This window comes from Odontesthes bonariensis, chromosome 16 (genome assembly GCF_027942865.1).
Source record: "Odontesthes bonariensis isolate fOdoBon6 chromosome 16, fOdoBon6.hap1, whole genome shotgun sequence".
NCBI classification, from domain to species: Eukaryota; Metazoa; Chordata; class Actinopteri; order Atheriniformes; family Atherinopsidae; genus Odontesthes; species Odontesthes bonariensis.
In genome coordinates, this window is record NC_134521.1 from 1,688,006 (window position 1) to 1,711,063 (window position 23,058).

General features: G+C 42.5%; 1 protein-coding gene across 5 annotated transcripts in view; it reads left to right on the forward strand.

Moving 5' to 3' along the window:
* Positions 1-23,058, forward strand: part of LOC142401809 (rap1 GTPase-activating protein 2-like) — a 67,297-nt gene that overhangs the window by 6,003 nt on the left and 38,236 nt on the right. For 4 of the 5 annotated variants that reach the window (XM_075487278.1, XM_075487279.1, XM_075487277.1 and 1 more), the window contains exon 2: positions 2,903-2,938. In XM_075487278.1, coding sequence (XP_075343393.1) covers positions 2,903-2,938 — 36 coding nt within the window. Of the gene's footprint in view, positions 1-2,902; positions 2,939-12,405; positions 12,457-23,058 lie in introns of those variants that run through there. The other variant, XM_075487281.1, reaches the window with a different exon arrangement.

The window sequence follows — 23,058 nt, forward strand, 5'->3', positions numbered from 1 at the left end:
CCAGATCATCAGCCCTCCACCACCGTGCTTGACAGCTGGTGTGAGGTGTTTGTGCTGATATGCTGTGTTTGATTTCCTCCAAACGTGCTGCTGTGCATTATGAGCAAACATCTCCACTTTGGTCTGGTCTGTCCAAAGGACATTGTTCCAGAAGTCTTGTGGTTTGTTCAGATGCAGCTTTGCAAACCTAAGCTGTGCTGCCATGTTCTTTTTAGAGAGAAGAGGCTTTCTCCTGCAGCCCTTCCAAAGCAGCATGCTTTCAGGCTGTCGGCCATCTTTGTCCAGTCATGTGATCTGTGGGAGAACGGTCTGCAGATTCATGGCTGAGTTATTTATCACCTTTGGGAGTTGAATTTTCAGAGTCATCATATATATTCAGGCTTTTAAGGTGAACGTCGATGCCTCCTCACTTTCCATTTGTCCTCTCTGCTTTTCCTCCTCTGGCATCACCATAACATGTAGAAGTGAGTTTAATATCTGAAGTTTGTTCTCTAAAGGAGAAATTTGACAGTTTGGTTCAATTGAATACAATATTGTATAATATATAATATATGTTCAATATTTTCCACCTTTATTTTGTTTAGATACTTTTACTTTATTTAAGTCTAGTTATTTTTCTGAATATTAATTTCTTGGTTTGTTCTGTTCATGCAGTTATAGTTTGTTCTCTTCTTTATTGATTGATTTATATTTATTTCTGTTTTCTCTGTTTATACCCAACATTAAAGGAGAACTTCGGAAGATATTTAGATCACTGGAGATCGGCGTATTTATCCATATAACAGAGAGAACAGGGCAGAGACAATACAGCCTCTAAATAAGGCATTATCTGTCTTTATTTCACCAATACTGTAAGACCAATGAATGAATGAACGCGTACTATTGTTAGCTCAGAGCTGCCGTGTTGTTGTTATCCGGGGCTATCGGGGGGCTTATAGGAAGCTTTCTACACATGCGTCTACTGGGATGATGTCATCAATGCGCGCCGCTGCAGCACAGCTTATTCACTCTGTGACTGTCGGCTAACTTCACATGGAGTTTGCTGCTGCTAGTTTTGTGCAACATGGCAGAATATTTATCATATTCTGACGATATGGACGACGACTTTGGCTGTGTTCGAAACCGCATACTACACCTACTAACTTTTTGAGTTAGTATGCAAGTTTGAGTAAGCGAGAAGTTCCCGGATGCATACTAGATTCTCCGAAATTTTGGGTATGCATCATGAGGTTACTACTCATACTCAAACTACCCAAGATGCAACGTAACGTGACGTCGCCGATCGTCATTTCCTGTCAAAACGGCAGTTTCAAGCTAGCTACAACGAGGGTAGGTTCACTTCCTGTTTTCAAAACATCGTAATGGCTTTCCCTATGATAAAAGGCAACGGGTATTTTATTTTGTGAAAATAACCGGAAGTGCGTTGCTCACTGCGGCTAGCTTTAGTAGCGCCGAATTCGTGGGAACAAAATTGTAAATAGCCGGTATTTTGTCAGGTTTTCAACACGTTGGGGATCTAAACGACTACTTTCTCACCTGAAAATGTTTCAAATGTTGCTAAAGTTTACAGAGTTTAGAGCTTAAGAGAAATCAGCTTCAGGCCGGCTGATTTCGGCTCGGGCAGGAGCGAAATGCATTGTGGGTAAACGCTCTGCATGCTGTCTGATCGATGAGTATGTAGTATGCAGTATTCAGTATGTAGTATATAGTATGCAGTATGCAGTATGTAGTATGCAGTATTCAGTATGTAGTATGTAGTATTCAGTATGTAGTATGTAGTATGCAGTATGTAGTATTCAGTATGTAGTATGCAGTATGTAGTATGTAATATTCAGTATGTAGTATGTAGTATGTAGTATGTAGTATGCAGTATGTAGTATGCAGTATGTAGTATTCAGTATGTAGTATGCAGTATGTAGTATGTAGTATTCAGTATGTAGTATGTAGTATGTAGTATGTAGTATGTAGTATGCAGTATGTAGTATGCAGTATGTAGTATGTAGTATGCAGAATGCGGTTTTGAACACAGCCTTTGAGTACGATGGAGTGAATGAGCTGTGCTGCAGCGGCGCGCATTGATGACATCATCCCAGTAGACGCGTGTGTAGAAAGCTTCCTAAAAGCCCCACGATAGCCCCGGATAACAACAACACGGCAGCTCTGAGCTAACGGTGCAACAGTACGCGTTCATTCATTCATTCATCTTAAAGTATCGGTGAAATAAAGACAGATAATGCCTTATTCAGAGGCTGTATTGTCTCTGCCCTGTTCTCTCTGTTATATGGATAATTACGCCGATCTCCAGTGATCTAAATATCTTCCGAAGGACGCCGACTTTCACCCTAAACTGTTATCGGTGAGTAGATGAACGTATGTTATGCAAGAAATAAGGTCCATGTTTACAAAAAAAAGCGAACTTCCCCTTTAAATCATGGTTACATATTATTACAGGTTTGACATGAAAGTCTTTTGAAACAAATAATATAAGTTTCCTCTTGTGTGATTTTAACCGATTATTTCTGGACTGTTGGACTAAAGGAGACGTTTTATGGACTCTGTCAAAGATTTCTCACACATTTCTGACGGTGAGAAAACAACCTTCAGATCATTCACTGATGAAACCCTACAAATGATCCACTTTGTTCACGTTGGTCCACTCACTCGTGTTGTTTTATGGTGCTTCCAGCTTCCAGGAGCACATGTGTGATATGAAGGTGTCGCAGCGCTTTAATAAACGGCCGTTTTATAGCTCCGGGCTCCCACCTGCCTCACTCTCAGGTTACTGAGGTTAATAGAGAATGCGGTTATAAATCTGTGAGTCCGCCTCGGTGAGGCTGAAATGTTCGGCCTGTTATCTGAGCGCAGCTTGTATTAACAGCATGTTCTCTCTGTGTCTCTGCAGGATTGATAAGTCGACAGTCAGCGCTCTGAGATCTCGGTGAGTAACGCAGCTGTCACACACGTGAAATCACTCTCAGTCTATGTGGGCACCGACTGAACGTTTCCACAACAGCATCACATCATCAGTCACTGAATCATGCTGGGAAGCTGCTATTCAGCCTCTAATTTACAGCTCGGATCCGCTGGGGGTGGAATGTCTGCAGATGTTTTCATCCGATCTCTTTCTTTCATTCAGAGACTGATTGTGTTTAGAAGCTGGACCCAGAGTGTTTTACACTTTATTTAGTTTGTAAGGTTCAGTCGGGGAGCATCGGGACCAGAGGTGGGTAGAGCAGCCAAAAATTGTACTCAAGTAAAACTACTGTTACTTAAGAATAATATTACTCAAGTAAAAGTAAAAAGTAGTCATCCAAATAATTACTCGAGTAAGAGTTAAAAAAGTGTTTGGTGAAAAAACTACTCAAGTACTGAGTAAGTGTTGAGTAACAACACGGAGGCGTTCCCCAAGGCTCTGGTTTAGGACATCTGGTTTTTTTACTAAATGAATGAAGGTAAATGTGGTTTTCTGAGCAGGTGAAACAGATTTATGGTCCCATCCTGCCTGCAGACCAGAGGTGGGTAGAGTAGCAAAAAATTGTACTCAAGAATAATATGACTCAAGTAAAAGTAAAAAGTATTCATCCAAAGAATTACTTTAGTAAGAGTAAAAAAGTGCTCGGTGAAAAAGACAAGCTTAGAGCCACCTGTGATCAATAACTAGATCTGTATCTAGACTGCCTTCTTATGGTAAAATACCTTAAACTAAACCTGTTCATGAACATCTGGAAGAATCTCTTTTAAATGACAGTATTCGTGATATTAATCAGTCAGGATTCAGAGCCAATCAGAGCACAGAAACAGCTCCAAAGTAATCAATGACATAAAGATCTTAGTTTCAGTTCAGTATTCAACGACATCAGGTTGAATTCTGATTCTGGTAATGTTTCAGTCCTGGTTCTGTTGGACCTCAGTGCTGCGTTTGATACTGTAGATCACATAATCCTGTTGCACAGGCTGGAAAACTGGGTTGGACTTTCTGGAGCGGTCCTTAACTGGTTCAGGGCCTACTTAGAAGGCCGGAGTTATTTTGTTACAATTGGCAGCTATGAATCTGAGCGAGTGGCCATGACTTGTGGAGTCCCCCAGGGGTCAATTCTTGGACCTCTTCTGTTTAACTTGTATATGCTCCCTTTGGGTCAGATATTGCAGAACTTTAACATCAATTATCACAGTTTATGCAGACGATACACAACTTTATCGGATCTCTTTCTTTCATTCAGAGACTGATTGTGTTTAAAAGCTGGACCCACAGTGTTTTACACTTTATTTAGTGTGTAAGGTTCAGTCGGGGTTAAAAACATCGGGTCTTACCTTAAAATTGAGCCTCTCAGAACATCTGCCGCATGTTACACATGAACTTAGTCTTTCTTACACCCCTGTTAGACAAGCTTTGAGCCACCTGTGATCAATAACTAGATCTGTATCCAGACTGCCTTCTTATGGTAAAATACCTTATCAAAATGCCAATAAGAGCACAGAAACGGCTCCAAAGTAATCAGTGACCTAAAGATCTTAGTTACAGTTCTGATGGATCTCACATTTTGATTCAAACCCTCATTGGTTCAGTTGGTTTAACAGGTCAGTTGTCATGTTTCAACAGGTGGTTTTAAATCAACACAAAAGGAAAATTCTCTGTGGAGTTCCACAGGGTTCAGTTCTTGGCCCACTTCTCTTTAACCTTTACGTGCTCCCACCGGGCTTCACCGTAAAGAATCAGAACATATCCGATCGTTCATCCACAGCTCTGTCAGTGAGCTGCTGAACTTGAGGGATTCTAACTCCAATTCTGTGAATATTTATCTGTGAAACACAGTGAGCGGGTCAGAAACTTTGGCACCATATGGGACTCTCATCTCAGTTTGATAAATTACATCATCAGCATGTTTATCACTTCAGAAAATATCAAAAGTTAGAACATTTCATCCCAAACTGGAACCTTTTACATTCATATCGAGCCGGTTGGACTTCAGCTCATATAGAAAGCAGCAGCCAGTGTCTGTGGGAATGTTCACATGTCTGCTTAAGTGTGAATGGATTATGCAGTAAAGTGGTTGTTTTCTCTTTCTGTGTTCAGCAAATTGAGTTTATGTGGAATAAAATTGGCTACGCAGATATTATTTGTGACATAAGTTCCGCTCCCTCGATTAAAAAGACGACACAAACGTGGTACAGAACTGAGAACAACCTATAATGAGTTCTGTTTAATTCGTGGTGAGGCTGACCCTGGTGGGTTAGAGCTATGGTGAGGCGGCTGTGGCTCAGGAGGTCGATGGTTGAAGAAAGATACCCAATCCTTCTTTACATGAGAGCTTGTATATGATGGACAACAGTTCGGTTGAGGTTAAGAAGCATATGAAAAGGTGTAGGTGTTGTGTTTTTGTCTTTCTGTTCTTTCATTTATCCTGTCAGACACATTGAAAAGATGGTGTTAGATTTCCTTTCACAGAACAGCCTCCTTGAGGCAAGAGGTCCCGGGTTCAAATCCCGGACGAGCCCCCATTTAATTTTACGACCCAGCTCAGCCAGGGGGAGGGGGAACAAAAGAAGTAACATTAAAGAAAATTTTAAAAAATAAAACAAAAATAGTAATAAAAATACCCAGATGTTTTAAAGGTAAAAATAGTTAAGTGTTTATTGTTTAGTTTTCTTTTTCGTGGAATTAAAGCTGAAACTCTACAACAATCCACAAGTCAAAAGAGGGTCTCAAAACATTACCCTGAATAAAACAAAAACTCCTAAACAAATAATTACATCTTAAAGTTAGAGAGGTAATTCAACACTCCAAACCAAACCAAAACTAAGCCAAAACAAAATCAAACAAACCAAGAGGCTTCAAAACCAGTTTTAATCAAAATAACACAAAAATCAACCTTGCTACAAACAGGTTCTAGTAACTTTCAGAACACACAAAAAACAGTCACAGTCCAGCACAAGCTAATAAAGCTAATAAAGTAATTAATTATTTAGATTACTCATTACTGAAACCCTCTGAGATGGACACAACACACTGTTGGTGTGACGGAACCTCTCTGGGCATCCTTTAAAAGAGCCATGATGGAGAAAATCTGCATCCCATCACCTCCCTGCTGGAGTCCCCCAGGGGTCAACATTCGGGGCCCTGCTCTTTGCAGAATAAACCCCTTCCTGGGGTCCAGTCATCTGTCTCCATGCTTATGTCTCCCTTTGACCACTGCAATGCTCTGCTAGCAGGTCTCCCAGCATGCACAGCGAGCCCCCCACAGATGGTCCAGAACCCGGGGGAGCGTCTGGACCTCCACCGGCTGCCCTTGGCTGCCTGAATCAGGTCCAGTCCCTGGTGCTGCCTACAGAGAGACTTCTGTTTAAACTCAGTCATTCAGGCTGATGCTCCTTATGGACCTCTGAGTTCCTCTCAGGAACCTCGTCTGGTTCTGGTTCTGGTTCTGTTTTTGGTTCAGGGCGGTCTGAGTCCAGACTGTTCTCACTGGTGGTTCCATGATGGTGGAACCAGAACCAGCTGCAGTCGGAGCAGGACTCACCCTTCAGAGAACACCTGGACCAGTTCTACACATTAAAACGGACTCGGTTCTTGGTGCTGAACCAGAGTTCGGTCGCTGCTTGTGATTTCAGATAAAAGCTTCAGATAAACTCCAGCTGCTGGACACACGAACATGTGGATGCTGAGTCTGAACCCAGTGAGCCGATGGATGTGGGGCACATGTGTGAGTCTGCTGGGAAGGTGACCCTCTGATGACACAACACTCAGCTCTTCAGCCTCCAGCAGTTTTTCCTCCGCTTCACACGTTATCATCTGTCCATCAGACATAGGCGTAGATTATGGGGGGGGACATGTCCCCACCACTATTTATGATTGGAATTTTGTCCCCACCACTTTTAAAAATGTGCTCTGACGTCCAATTGCCACCGGAAAAAAATCCCCACATACTCAACCAAAATCGTCGAGTCTAAATCATGCGATAGGCGCGCACAAACATGTGAAAAACGCAATTTGGTATCTAGTTGTTTGATTTGCCGACTGTGAGCCACTGTAGAAACATGACATTGTAAAATGACAGCGGAGTCGGTGCATTCGAATGGTGGCGCATGATTGAACATTGTGACTTGAGAGAACGTTAACTTGGAAGGCTAGAAACCATCGCTACTACTGTACAAAAGGTATTCCACTCAACCAATAAAAGTGGAAGACAGAAATTTGTAGTAGCCAAAGCTAAAGGCGGTATGTATGTAGCTAACTGCAGTGTTACTGCTAGCTAACCGTTAACGTTAGCAATAGATGAGAACTAGCAGTTAACGGAGTTAATATCAAACATCGTAAAACAAGGTAATTTGTAGGTTTCTCTGCACTCACAGCGCATTTTTGCTTGCTGAAAAAGGATCTGATATCCGTTCCAGCTTTTCTCTTGGACATTATGGATCCAGTTAAATAGCTTTGCGACTTAAGCCTTTTTTTTGTTTGTATAATTTATGAAATATTTGATGTGATCGCAGGGGGGAGGAGGGTAAACGTGTGCTGTCTGTACTCAGCGTTATAATGGAGAAGTGGCTTAAATCATTTTCAAGACATACAGGCAAAATTGACATTTTTATTCAGAAAATAGCCGGTCCTTTTGCTTCCTGTAAAAAGCATGCTTGTGACACTGGATAACGATATGAATACATCATCTAGCCTGCATGTGGATTGTGGACTGTCTGCCACATAAGGTACCAATGTGGAACCTTATAGTTGTCAAAAAAAGGGCAGCTTATTAAACATGACGCTGGAATAGATCTAGAATGCGTTACTTTTTAATGTGTTGGATGGTGGGTGGTCCGTGGGGGGCATAGAATGCATTACGTTTTTTGGCCCCACCACTTCTAGAACCAAACTGACGCCCTTGCCATCAGACGAGTCCATTCTGGGTCCCTGTCAGAGGCCGCCGGCCCCCTCCGGGTCTCTGTCAGGGGCCTCCGGCCCCCTCTGGGTCTCTGTCAGGGGCCACCGGCCCCCTCTGGGTCTCTGTCAGGGGCCACCGGCCCCCTCCGGGTCTCTGTCAGAGGCCGCCGGCCCCGTCTGGGTCTCTGTCAGGGGCCACCGGCCCCGTCTGGGTCCCTGTCAGAGGCCGCCGGCCCCGTCTGGGTCCCTGTCAGAGGCCACCGGCCCCCTCCGGGTCTCTGTCAGAGGCCGCCGGCCCCGTCTGGGTCCCTGTCAGAGGCCGCCGGCCCCCTCCAGGTCCCTGTCAGAGGCCGCCGGCCCCGTCTGGGTCTCTGTCAGAGGCCGCCGGCCCCGTCTGGGTCCCTGTCAGAGGCCGCCGGCTCCCTCTGGGTCTCTGTCAGAGGCCCCCGGCCCCCTCTGGGTCTCTGTCAGAGGCCCCCGGCCCCCTCTGGGTCTCTGTCCGAGGCCGCCGGCCCCCTCTGGGTCTCTGTCCGAGGCCCCCGGCCCCCTCTGGGTCTCTGTCCGAGGCCGCCGGCCCCCTCTGGAGCTGATTTTCAGGCCTGATTGAATACGTTCGGGCAGGTTTGGAGCTTCTTTAGAGTGTCAGCTTTAATCTGAGAGTGTTTGGCCTTCAGTTTGGTCTCAGATCTCCTGAGGATCTTCCTGCTGACCTGTAGACCTGCAGACCTGGATCCTGCTGACCTGTAGACCTGGATCCTGCTGACCTGTAGACCTGCAGACCTGGATCCTGCAGACCTGGATCCTGCTGACCTGGATCCTGCTGACCTGGATCCTGCTGACCTGTAGACCTGCAGACCTGGATCCTGCAGACCTGGATCCTGCTGACCTGGATCCTGCTGACCTGTAGACCTGCAGACCTGGATCCTGCAGACCTGGATCCTGCTGACCTGTAGACCTGCAGACCTGGATCCTGCAGACCTGGATCCTGCTGACCTGTAGACCTGCAGACCTGGATCCTGCAGACCTGGATCCTGCAGACCTGTAGACCTGCAGACCTGGATCCTGCTGACCTGTAGACCTGGATCCTGCAGACCTGGATCCTGCTGACCTGTAGACCTGGATCCTGCTGACCTGCAGACCTGGATCCTGCAGACCTGGATCCTGCTGACCTGCAGACCTGGATCCTGCAGACCTGGATCCTGCAGACCTGGATCCTGCTGACCTGCAGACCTGGATCCTGCAGACCTGGATCCTGCAGACCTGGATCCTGCAGACCTGTAGACCTGGATCCTGCAGACCTGGATCCTGCAGACCTGGATCCTGCAGACCTGGATCCTGCAGATTCCCAGCTACCTTAGCTGCCCTTTGGCCTTTCTCCTCCTCTGTATAAATACCTCCTTTACCTCCCCCTGGTGGTCCTTCTTCTGTTTAGTCACCGCTCTGATTTCCTGTCTCAGCAGAACCTTTTTGTTTGGGTTCTCAATCACCGATGGAACGTGAAACCCAACCAGAACACCAGAACTTCCAGTTTCTACAACACACCCGGGGCCTGTTAAACGGGTCGGTGAGCGACTCTTCTCATGATCTCATTGCAGATGTTTTCCCCTCATTGTTTAAGGACGCACCAATTATTGTCTAACTGGGTCACGGCCCAACATGCAGTCGGCCGGTTCCGTATCAGATTATGTAGCAGCGAGCGCCTCAGAACCTTCAATCAGGTTCCATTTAAAACTGTAACAGCTGTTTCCATGTTTCCTCCAATGGGACCAACTCTGCTGGTTCCGTCTTCTTCCTGTTTACTGATGTAAACGGGTTCAGGTCGGGGTGAACGGTGCCACATACAGACCGGCTCACCCTCCAGGCCTCATACTTATCTACATGACTCAGAACTGGTATGAATGTGAGAGTTTAAATGAATTACAGAATGTCCTAATCTAATCTTCCTCCAATCAGGACGCTGCGTTGTTTCCTTTGCTCGGGGAGATAACGAAGGAAGCGTTGACCCTCCTTTTCTGAGCTTTTACATTTCATTTCAGCATCATTTCACTCACTTAGGACCCGTTCTAAGAAATGAGACTCCTGCCGATGGAAACGTGTTTTTCTATGAAGCAAACTGAGCTCAGATTCATCAGAAAGGGAAACTTTACCCGTTAAAGGACAGATTTTAACCTGTTAAAGGACAGATTTTAACCTGTTAAAGGACAGATTTTTACCTGTTAAAGGACAGATTTTTACCTGTTAAAGGACAGATTTTAACCTGTTAAAGGACAGATTTTTACCCGTTAAAGGACAGATTTTAACCTGATAAACGACAGATTTTTACCTGTTAAAGGACAGATTTTAACCTGATAAAGGACAGATTTTTACCTGTTAAAGGACAGATTTTTACCTGTTAAAGGACAGATTTTTACCTGTTAAAGGACAGATTTTTACCCGTTAAAGGACAGATTTTAACCTGATAAAGGACAGATTTTAACCTGATAAACGACAGATTTTTACCTGTTAAAGGACAGATTTTAACCTGATAAAGGACAGATTTTAACCTGATAAACGACAGATTTTTACCTGTTAAAGGACAGATTTTTACCTGTTAAAGGACAGATTTTTACCTGTTAAAGGACAGATTTTAACCTGTTAAAGGACAGATTTTTACCTGTTAAAGGACAGATTTTAACCTGTTAAAGGACAGATTTTTACCTGTTAAAGGACAGATTTTTACCTGTTAAAGGACAGATTTTTACCTGTTAAAGGACAGATTTTTACCTGTTAAACGACAGATTTTTACCCGTTAAAGGACAGATTTTTACCTGTTAAAGGACAGATTTTTACCTGTTAAACGACAGATTTTTACCCGTTAAAGGACAGATTTTTACCTGATAAAGGACAGATTTTAACCTGATAAAGGACAGATTTTAACCTGTTAAAGGACAGATTTTTACCTGTTAAAGGACAGATTTTTACCTGTTAAAGGACAGATTTTTACCTGTTAAAGGACAGATTTTTACCTGTTAAACGACAGATTTTTACCCGTTAAAGGACAGATTTTTACCTGTTAAAGGACAGATTTTTACCTGTTAAACGACAGATTTTTACCCGTTAAAGGACAGATTTTTACCTGTTAAAGGACAGATTTTTACCTGTTAAAACACAGATTTTTACCTGTTAAAACACAGATTTTTACCTGTTAAAGGACAGATTTTTACCTGTTAAAACACAGATTTTTACCTGTTAAAACACAGATCTTTACCTGTTAAACGACAGATTTTTACCTGTTAAACGACAGATTTTTACCTGTTAAAGGACAGATTTTTACCTGTTAAAGGACAGATTTTTACCTGTTAAAGGACAGATTTTTACCTGTTAAAACACAGATTTTTACCTGTTAAAACACAGATCTTTACCTGTTAAACGACAGATTTTTACCTGTTAAACGACAGATTTTTACCTGTTAAAGGACAGATTTTTACCTGTTAAAGGACAGATTTTTACCTGTTAAAGGACAGATTTTTACCTGTTAAACGACAGATTTTTACCTGTTAAAGGACAGATTTTTACCTGTTAAAGGACAGATTTTTACCTGTTAAAGGACAGATTTTTACCCGTTAAAGGACAGATTTTTACCTGTTAAAGGACAGATTATTACCCGTTAAAACACAGATTTTTACCTGTTAAAACACAGATTTTTACCCGTTAAAACACAGATTTTTACCTGTTAAAACACAGATTTTTACCTGTTAAAACACAGATTTTTACCTGTTAAAGGACAGATTTTTACCCGTTAAAGGACAGATTTTTACCTGTTAAAGGACAGATTTTTACCCGTTAAAACACAGATTTTTACCTGTTAAAACACAGATTTTTACCTGTTAAAACACTGATTTTTACCTGTTAAAACACAGATTTTTACCTGTTAAACGACAGATTTTTACCCGTTAAACGACAGATTTTTACCCGTTAAAAGACAGATTTTTCTCTGGTGATTTTGAACCGGCTCACATCAAATCTCATTTATCGTGTTTTAACCTGAATGTGCGGAAAGAGGAAATAAGCATTTTAAAATCAGCTAAAACAGGGATGTAATGTTATGTTACTCCTGCTGAAATCATTTTTCCGACAGTCGTCGGTGGAAGAAGGCGTTAAAGAGGATTAATAACTCACAGAGGGTCCCTGGTCTGAGAGGAGATGCTGACCTCTCATCTTCCATAGAATAAATACCAGGAGAGAAAAATAAATCTAATAAATTATGTAAAAATAAGTAAGAAAATGTATGAAAATGGCATTCTTTACTTGAATAAATTCCCACTTTGACATACTTTTTGTTCTGTGGAGCTCTGGAACCACACAGAGCCCGACTGCCTCCTCCTCTCCATCGGTCTCCATCAGTCTCCATCAGTCTCCCGTTTTTCCTCCATCTGCTGCTCTCTCTGAGCGATTAAGGCGCCGTAATCCTGATGCTCTCCGTCGTTACGGCAGAGAGGAAGAGGAGGAGGAGGAAGAGGAGGAGGAGGGGCGCTGCTGCTCGGTTAGATTTCACTGAGATGCTCAGTAACCGACGGCAGCGCCACGATGCCGCATGACCGGTGGTGAGTCTGGCGTTTCCTCCATCTACGTGTTCCCTCTGTTTACCTCTGATTCATCATGTGTGTGCGCGCCGTTTCTTCTCTTTTAATGACATCCTTCAGGTGCTCCACCAGGACTTTAATTGGAATCATCAGGTTCACTGATGTGCGTTTAATAGTTTTTAGAGCAGAAACGGCGTCTCTGAAGCCACCAGCAAGGTGTTGTTTGAGGATAGTTTTGTCTACAGGAATGTAAAAGATGTGCGTCTGCGGGGGGGGAAACATCTGCAGAGCGTTCATTTTTCTTTAAAAGGTTGGTGTTTCTTTAAAAAAAATCTAATTAAATTTGGACCTTTTGAGATGGCATTTGTTGTAATTTGGCGCGATATGAATAAAGCTGAATTGAATCGTGCAACATAACGAGCGTTTTCTCTGTGGGAGAAGTTTCGTGTCATCGACGTGACGAACAAACGAAACTTTGGCCGAAATCCATAAAAAATGACACATTTCTGCATGAAACTATGAAAATCACTGGTGCTGTCCCTGTGATGGCCTGGTGTGTGTGCACGTGTGTGTGCACGTGTGTGTGCACGTGTGTTGACTTTACGTTTTAGTCTGTGGGATGAAGGACATTTGTGGGGCAGACCTTCATGGGGCTGTTGGACTCGGGTTTTTGGATCAGGGTTTGGGTTCTGGACTGAGTCCTGAAAAGGCATCGTGTCACCGAGGGTCCTCACAGCGCTGGTAGGACAAATATATATGTGTGTGTGTGTGTGTGTGTGTGTGTGAGTGCACGTGCACGTGTGTGCATGTGCAGCTAAAGGGCAGACGGTCCGTCTGTCTAGAATCAGAAGCCAGCAGCGTCTCTGCTGTTTACGTTGTTGTTGTTTTCTTTTTTGCACCCATGTTGACAGCAGTGACTCATTTGCCTCCTGACCAGTGTAATAAACACGGGGGGGGGGGGGGGGGGGGGCTGTGTGGATGCCCCTGCAGGGGGGGCAGAAACACAGATTTCTGAAAAACACCAGCACACACACACACACACGATTGTATTTATTTTCATGAAGAGCAGTACGAGCCCAAAGCTGTGAGGAGGACATCACCAGCGTGTGCTGAAAGTTACAGCAGAGCGCGGTGGCGCCTCCAGAGGCCGCCGGCCTCATTACAGCAGCTGCGCTGAACATATGCAGCCAGTTCTCCACCTGGCTGAACAGGTGGCCGAGACGTGACCAACCGGCCATCAGCTCTTCTTCTCTGGAGGATCGTAAACATTTAAACCTGCTGAATTTATTATTGTGAGAAGGCATTCTCACAATAATAAATTAAGTTCCTGTTTCTCTTTATTATTATTATACCGCCAGTTTTCGGCACCTAACTACTCCTGCATACTTTCAGCAATTTCTACAATTTTGGTATCAAAACGTTCAGCTCTTTCAGCAGATTCCTGCTATCATTTTTGGTGCTTTTAACTTTTACACTTTTTAAGATATTCAACTTTTATTCAAATTTTCCCGTCATTCAAATGAATAGAAACTGCTTTCAGCTCTTCCAAATCATCTTCCTCTTTCCGCATGCTTTCAGCTAGAGACACCATTCAATTTTTAAATGGGTCACAAGACATTCAGCTATTACCAATTGTTTCAGGTTTTTCAAATCTTCAGACAATTTTGAAATATGACTGTTTCAAAAACATGAACATTTTGCTCCTTGATTTTTATGAATGAGCACACATTTGAGTGCGTGCTGATAAGTTTCAAGTTGTTTTTCAAACAAATTCCTCTAACTTTCATACAGTTTAACTTAGAGAAACAAATTTTACCTTAAAATGTAGGAAAAATTGTCCTCTTTCAGCCAAAGTAACTACTAAAGAGCTCACAATTACAGAATTTCAGCTATGAGCCTTGAACCGAGATCAACCTCTCAAATTCTCTGACTAACTCCAATGTTAAGTTTGGTAGTACACAAAAATCACAAAATTCCTTCAACCAACACCTCAGCAACAGTTTTTACTGCTAAAATTGAACTATTTTCAGCTTTTTTAGCATCAGCTATCCCCATTCAGCTCATAAGCAAATCTCACTGCTCTTTCCCAGGAACAGCTCTTTCTAGTCATTATTATTATTATTTATTTTTGGGGGGCTTTTGTGCATTTAATCAAATCAAAAATCAAATCAAATTTATTTGTGCAGCACATTTCATGTACAAAACAATTCAAAGTGCTTCACATAAAATAAAAGCATTGCAGCAGGGAGTGCAAGAAGCATTAAAAATACATAAAAGAATATAAAGAGAAACAAATAAAATCATTTAAATGAATTTAAAAACAAGCAATAGTCCAGATAAGTTCAAAGATATCGTGCAGATTTCATGCATAGACACATGAGAACAGAAATGTTTTTAACCTGGATTTAAAAATGTCTCCATTTGGTGAAAGTTTAATCTCCACTGGCAGTTTGTTCCACTTGTTTGCAGCATAACAACTAAATGCTGCTTCTCCATGTTTAGTCTGGACTCTGGACTGGACCAGCTGACCTGATAGTACAGGATATGGACAGGATAGTTGAAGAGAGACAGGAATCAGGGGGCAGAGAGAGGGGGAACGACATGCAGCACAGGGCCGTCCGATGCGGGACTCAAACCGGGGCCAGCTGCATGAGGACTGTAGCCTCTGTACATGGGGCGCATGAACAACCCACTACGCCACCGACCGCCCAAACCTGCTGAATTTATGATTTTAGTGTCTTCAGTGACCAACTTTATTAAGTTTAGAAAATAGAAACAAACATTTGTTCACTGGAAAAACAGAAATTCGTGTTTGTACTTGTTTTTTTGACTACACAACAGCTTATGGGGACTTCCAGTTTAAATGGGGACAGAAACTGAGTTGCAAAGTGATTTTTGAGGGTCAAGACGTGGTTTTAGGGTCATTGCTAGGTTTAGGGTTAGGGTTTGAGGTTCGTCTCCATGACTCCAGGGAATTCATTGTGTCAATGGAAGTCCTCACAGTCAATGAGCAGCTGAAATGAGTTTTCTTCGGAGGGGGCGGGGCTTAGAGATAGGGGGAGGAGCTCCACATTCCTGAGGGAGGAGCTCCAACATCCAGGGGGAGGGGCTCCACTATGTGATAAAAGTTTTTTATCATGAATATATTTAAATTTGGTCATTATTAACATTTTCTTTTCCAAAACAACAAAAAAACAAGAAGCTCGATAAATAAATGTTGATGATATGGAATTGAATTTAATGGGAAGAACACAAATTATTGAAGTTTAAGCTTGTTACACCAACACTTTTACAGACAACAGATGCAAAATGGCAACACTTGTCTCACCAGATTTCACCAAAACAAACACCAAAGAAATAACTAAACATTGAACTAAGACAAATGTTTAATAAACCATGTTAGTCATACCTCATGTTTAAATTGAACACATATTTTCCTCTGAGTTGTTTCCCAAAACTTCCACACAGCAGGTCATTTATGAAGCTGTTAGGGAACAATAATGTATGTTTAATGATTTTTTTACTCAACATTTCTTTAGTTTTGTCTAACATTGTGATAGAATTGGACATTTTTGCTTTTGCATTGTTTATGTGACCCTTTCAACGTAATCTATTGTCAATTATCACACCCAAAAATCTGGTTTCATACACTCTTTCTATTTCAACATCATTCATCATAATTTGGCACTTTTTTGATTGCTAAAAGACAAATCAGAATCTCTGGTTCTACAGCTCCTTGATAATTGTGATGAATAAATTAATTATGATTTAAAACAAAGCAGAAACCTTCTCATCGACTCATACAAAATGTGTAAAGATTTAAATCCCTTTAATGACAACATTAAAAACTATTTATCATATTTAATCCCACTAGTTGTTTCCTGAGATCCTCCAGCTCACGCTTTCCATAAAAACTGAAGTTGAAGTTCGACCTTCTGCAGTCACAGTTTTTACTCACAGACGAAGATCTTGAGGGTTTAAATTTAAAAATGTATAAACGGCTTTGATGTTTTCTTGGAGCCCAGCAGCTCCTCCAGCTGTGGAAATATTCCAAAATACATTTTTCATGAGTTTACAGGCACAAAAATGTACCTGCAGCTGAGTGCACTGAGAAAATGTGCACTTTATATTCGGTGAATGTTTGGTTACACGCTGCAGGAAGAAATGTGATGAAGTTATGACATGCCGTCACACAAACTGTTGTTCTGGAGTCACAGTTTTAAAATACATGTCATTTTTTATTTATAAAGAAAAAACAACAAAACAAATGATCCCATAAAAACTCAGTGGCTAATTATCTGAATCAAGAGTAGGTTTTTTAAGTAAAGGTTTAATTCCAGCAACCTTAAAAGGCATATCCTGTCAACAAAGACAGGTTGATCAGATCCAATATGGAAGTATTGATTAATGGGAAAACCTCCTTGAACAGTCTGGTTGGGATTGGGTCTAAAACACAAGTTGATGGTTTAGAAGAGACTATTGCTGTTGTTAGTTCAGAGAGATCAACTGGGCAGAAGCCGTCTAAATACAAATCAGGTTCTAAAGATACTTCTAAAGCTGCTGTACTTGATGATACATCACTGATAATAGTGGGAAGGACTCCATCAATCTTCTCTCTAATAGAAACAATTTTATTAATAAAGAAGCTCAGGAAATCATCACTGCTGAGAGTTAAAGGAATAACTGGCTCAGCAGAGCTCGGACTCTTAGTCAGACTGGCTACAGTGCTGAAAAGAAACCTGGGATTATTCTTATTCTCTTCTATCAATGATGACTAATAAGCAGTTCTAGCTTTACGAAGGGCTTTCTTATACATTATTAAACTATCTTTCCAGACTAATTGAGACTCTTCTAAATTAGAGGAACCCCACTGTCTCTCCAGCTTTCTTGCAGTCTGCTTTAAAGCACGCAGCTGTGAATTATACCAAGGAGCCAACCTCTTTAACTTAATTCACTTAAATCAGTATAAATACTCCCTCTGATTATAGATATGAATATTCTGATCTGGCCACACCTACCAGCAGATGGCACTGCCATTACCCCCTTCATTCAGCCGTACACATTTGAAGAAGAAGAAGAAGTTGAACTAGAAAGCTGCTAGCAGCTGTATGCGGGACCGAGATGTGCGCACGTTGGGGCATGCGCTGGACGTCGTGGTCGCGCAGCTCTGCCCACACGCACGATACCGTCTGCGTACTTACGAGCACATAATAACCCCAATGCGGAGGGGTTTTTGAAAATTTCTAGGGGGCGCCACTGAGCCATTTTTCACCGCCCACACACGATACCCTTTACATACGTACGAGGTCGTCAGGGTGGACGTGTGTGCCAATTTTCATGGCTTTGAGATGATGATAAGGCTTTCAAATCACAAACGCCATCACACGATTTTCACCGCCTGGCCACACCCACACCGTTCAGTGTTTGGAACATTTTCTCCATGAATTTTTCCCCCATGTCTTAAGAGTAACCTGGCCAAGTTTGAAGTCTGTAGCATTAAATCTGTAGTACGAGTTTGATCAAATGCGAGGTGTGGAATAAAAAGACGTTTCCAGCCACCAGCAGGTGGCGCTATAGGTGGATGTCACTATGATAATATGTGCGCGTTCAGGCTGGGTCCAGCATTCACCGTATGAAGTTTGGGACAGATTGGATAATGTATGTGGGAGTTATAAGCGACTTCATTTTTTGTGGCGAGTGATGGTGAGTCATCAAACTTTGAGGCGTTGCCACGCCCTTTAAGTTTTGAAAAAGTGAATTTTTCCCCCCGTGTCTTAAGAGTAACCTGGCCAAGTTTGAAGTCTGTAGCATTAAATCTGTAGGAGGAATTTGATCAAATGCAAGGCGTGGAATCGGTCAAAAATGGAACGAAAACGCACCTTCCATCCAAAATGGCCGCCTTCCTGTGGACGTGGGACCATGGCGGCCTGAGACTTTTTTGTGCATCTGGGCATGATGAATGAGTATATCGAATTTCGTCGTCCCACGCGAAACTAACCCCATTGCGGGGACCATTTTTAAGCATCGTAGGGGGCGCTACAGAGTCAATGAGCGACTCCCAAAAATATAAAGTTTAGATTCTTTCATGTCGTCGACTGGCAGGTGGCGCTCGCAAAATTTAAAGAGTTTTCGAGCATCTTTTGCAAAGAATCGGACGGAAGACGGATGGAATAATAAGAATCCTGGTATGGAATGGTAAATTATGTTCTGGCCCGGCTTCTGGTGGAGGTTCTGCTGCTTCCAGCTCGCTTTGTTGGTCAGAGAACCTGTTTCTGAGAGATCTGATCAGATTTTAAGAATAGTTTTATATTAAAACTGCGTTCAGGTCACATTTCATGCCCATAGAATTGAGACTTGTGTCCTCTCTCATCTTCGTCATTTGATACTGAACTGAATGTATTTCTGCTGTTTTATATCTCTGGATGAAACATGGGAGCTTACAGAATCTGATTTCACACCATAACAGCCGTAAGCAGAACATGTCATGTCTGCTATTCGTCACTTGTGCTAACTTATGCTAGCAGCTTGCTAGCTTCTCATTTAATCGGTTCCTCATTTCACGTCCAAATTAACTTTACAGCTTTTAGGATTGGTTCCACCAATGATTTTTGTGGAACATTGGTGCTACCTCATATCAAAGCAAAAATCCTCAGCCACAGCATTTTGCTCGTTAAATCTCATCAAAAAACATCTTGTTTTGATAGATAGATAAATACCTTATTCATCCCGATTTGGGAAATTGTTTTGTTGCAGCAGCATACAGTAAAAGATATGAAAACAATTAAAGTAAAAACAAGCAAATAGAATAGAATAAAATAAATATGAAATAAAATAAAATAAAATTTATCGTGTTTATGAGGTTAAAGTATCGCTAAAGCTTGATTTTCATCAGTTGGAATGAATCTTTCTGAAAGTAGACGCTTTATTTGGTTGTTTTGAGTGATGATAAACAGTTTGTGCTGATATTTACTGACCCTGGAACGTGTCTGGTGTTGGAGAAGCTCAACACTGCGAACTGAAAATGTTCCCGAGCTTTTAAAATCCTTTCAGGAACAGTCTGTGGTGGGTTTTTGAGTCTTTAGCAGGTTTCACGGAGAAAGTGTCAGGAAGTTGTTTGTGATGACAGACTCTTGAGGCGGGTTACATTGTGGGAACGGCCTGGAGATGCATCAGTTTGTCATGTTAGCGTGTGTGTTGGAGATGATGTTATCGGCTGTGACGTGCAGCTGTCAGAGGACATAACGCACCAGCTGAGAGCCAACTTCACAAACAAAGTGGTTTAATTTTAAATTGACGCCTCATGCACACGCATTTTCCTTTCTATACCTTTACATTAGTGATACTCACTATTTTTTTCACAACTTTTACCACAACATTTATTTTGGTGAGAATACATATTAAGCAGATTGCCTTATTTTGCATTGTTCATTATTTTGAGTCCACATAATTTAACTTACATAAATTACTCACATAATTTACATTTATAAATATTATATTCTGCTGTTTAAGTGTCATCTGGAACTATATAATATGGCGCACTTTACGTGCAGGTAATGTGAGTGATGATTAAGATCGGCGGAGTGATCTGTAAGATGTGAGAGTTGACGCTTTGTGGTCGGACATTAAAGGGGATCGAGTTATATGGCCGAAGTTGTTCTCGTGCGCTAACTTTACCCACAGCCCTCCGATAGTTTATGTAAGACAATAATTCAAACATCCAAAACCCGGTCTTACAATACTAAAGTCCCCTTTTGCAAATATGCATTTCTACATATGAAACATCCCACAAGAAAAGAAACAACACAGCCAATACATTTTCAATTAAGACCACATTAACCTTAATACTGGGATGAGCGGAAGCTGGCGTGCATGTCCTCGACTTTCTTCATGTTGTATTTGTAGTTTGTTGTTGTAATCATAGTGAGACATTCAGGATGAGCATGGTTTTTGTGGTGGTTTTTGTGCTGCTTTTTGCCCTTTTTAATTAAAAACCGATCCATTGTGCCTGCATCTCGCGCTGGCTAAGGGAGCTAGCGTGCACTGGCTAAAGGAGCTAGCGTGCTCTGGCTAAAGGAGCTGGCGTGCGCTGGCTAAAGGAGCTAGCGTGCACTGGCTAAAGGAGCTAGCGTGCTCTGGCTAAAGGAGCTAGCGTGCGCTGGCTAAAAAAGGAGCTAACGTGCACTGGCTAAAGGAGCTAGCGTGCGCCGGCTAAAGGAGCTAGCGTGCTCTGCGGTCAAGTGTGACGGTGGTTTAAGCGGGCTGCGTTGCCAGGTTTAACAGTTCCCCCTTTTGGAAACACCATTAAGCCTTAATTAATGCTTAATAAAAATACTTAATGCTACAAAAACTCAAACTTAATAAAAATACTTAATACTGTGCAGTATTCGCTGTGTGTTATTTGAAAAAATGTATTGTTATTGTTAGCATATTGTTATAAGCTACTATGCGAGTGTGAGCCGCGCAATGAGTTTCTCTGCTCTATGGGGACAGGCCTCGCTCCATAAACTCTTGCCCCAATATTTATTTATTTTTTTTCAGATTTATTGTCATGCGTACATATGTACACACGAAATTTGTCCTCCGCTTTTAACCCATCCAGGTTGGCACCTGTTTGACACACATGCACATGCACAGGGTCACACAATTGGAGACAGATGCCAACCTGGAGCGGTGGGCAGCCATGAAGCAGCCAGAAGGCGCCCGGGGAGCATGGGGGTCAGTGCCTTGCTCAAGGGCACCTCAGCCGTGACAAGGAGGTGGACTGACACCCCTCCAGCTATCAGTTCCACCAATCTTTTTTCCGAGTGGTGAGAGTGGGAATCGAACCGCCAACCTTCCGGTTATTGGACGACCGACTCTAACCACTGAGCCACAGCCGCTATTACTGGGCATGTATTGTTGTAATGTTTTAAATACTTGAACGCAGTTTTTCTAGAGAATATAATTATTTTGCATATGTGATTATCGTCCATCGACTCTTTTGGGCTTTCACATGAGCGAGCCTACAACCAGCCGGTGAGTGACATGCTGTTTATAAAGTTGTTTTGTAACGTCCCCATGCCAGTAATGTGAGAACCATGCATATGGTTTTGATGGTAAGGCTTGTGACTTTATTGTCGGATGGTTTATAAAGTGGTGTGACGTTTCTGCAGTGTGCAAGTTGTTGTTTTACGTGGAAGGGTTAGCACTTTCCCCTTAGCCACCACGTATTAGCCTTGCATGACACGCTGTGCGAACTGCGCGATCTCCACACAGGGAGCGCAGATACGCACCTCTCTGTGTCCTACTGTCAGTATTTGACAACCTCTAGCAATGGAAACAAGCTTCAAATGCCCCGGAGTTTCCCTTTAAAGGGACAGTTCTCCTCTTCTGACATGAAGCTGTGTAACATCCAAAATCAGCAACATCATTTCTGAACATCTTCTTACCCCCTGCTGCGTCCTGTGAGCAGAGTTCCAGCCTCGTTTTGGTGTTGATGAAGGTAGTCCGGCTAGTTGGCTGGGGTGAAAAAAATAAAGCGTCTTGCTTTACAAAACAATATGCGTTCAACAGAGTAATACATTTGCATCACAAAATGGTTCTCCAGGAAAAAGTCAGAGCTCACAATCTCTTGGCCCTATTTTCTCTCCCTTGATATCAATGTGACCAATGTAAACTGTGCAGACCGAAGAGCAGACCGAGCAGTAAACACCGTAACAGGTGCGGCTATCGCTAGGTGGCTGTACATATTGATATCAAGTGAGGCAAAAGTAGCGGTTAGGGTTAAGAGGTTAACCCTAAAAAACCCTTTGAACCTCTGGGGAAAACAATAAGGTCCCCATGGTGACAGGATGTCCCCATAAGGCAGTGCCCCTGAGGGGTGTGGTCCTCATGATGACATCCATGCACACACACGCACACACACACACACACACACACACACACACACACACACACACACACACACAATCCTTTTCCCATCACACAGATCTGCAGCAACTTTCTGACACGTCAGCTTCCACTGGAAGTCTGAAATAACTCATAAACTGATGACATTAAATGAAGAAGTCGGGTCCTCACAATGTGCTCATGTAAAAATATTTATGTCCCCATAAGGTGGAAAATACAAGCACACACACACACATTTTGACGAACTGATTTGAAAACGTAGTTTTTTTCAAAACGTTTTTTGACCTGGAAGCGTAAACTCTGGAGTCAGGAGCAGAAGTGGAATCTGTCTGATGGTCCGAACACTCGGCTCCTCGCTGAGCGACCTTCTCTCGCAGCAGGCTGTGCGTCCCCTCGCTGCTCTTTGCTTCCCGTCTTCGTGACCTTTCCGTTCGCTTCTGGACGCTCGAGCCGCTCCCTCAGGACTCGCTGGCTCGTTATGAGGCAAAACTAATTAATCACAGAGGACAGGAATGTGTCGACTCGCAGCTCTTTGACCGTTTGTCCCTTTCACTTCTGCACCTTTTTCCTCTGAAGCCCAAAGAAACCAGAGTATTTCATCATCCATTCTTTTTTATTTCTTATGTTTCTAGCTCAAAGGGTTTCCCTGTCTCCTGGCTGTTTAAAACAAAGCATCTTTCGCCTGTTGTTTGAAGCCAGATGGAGGTGAAATACATAAGGAAACATCTGTAGATT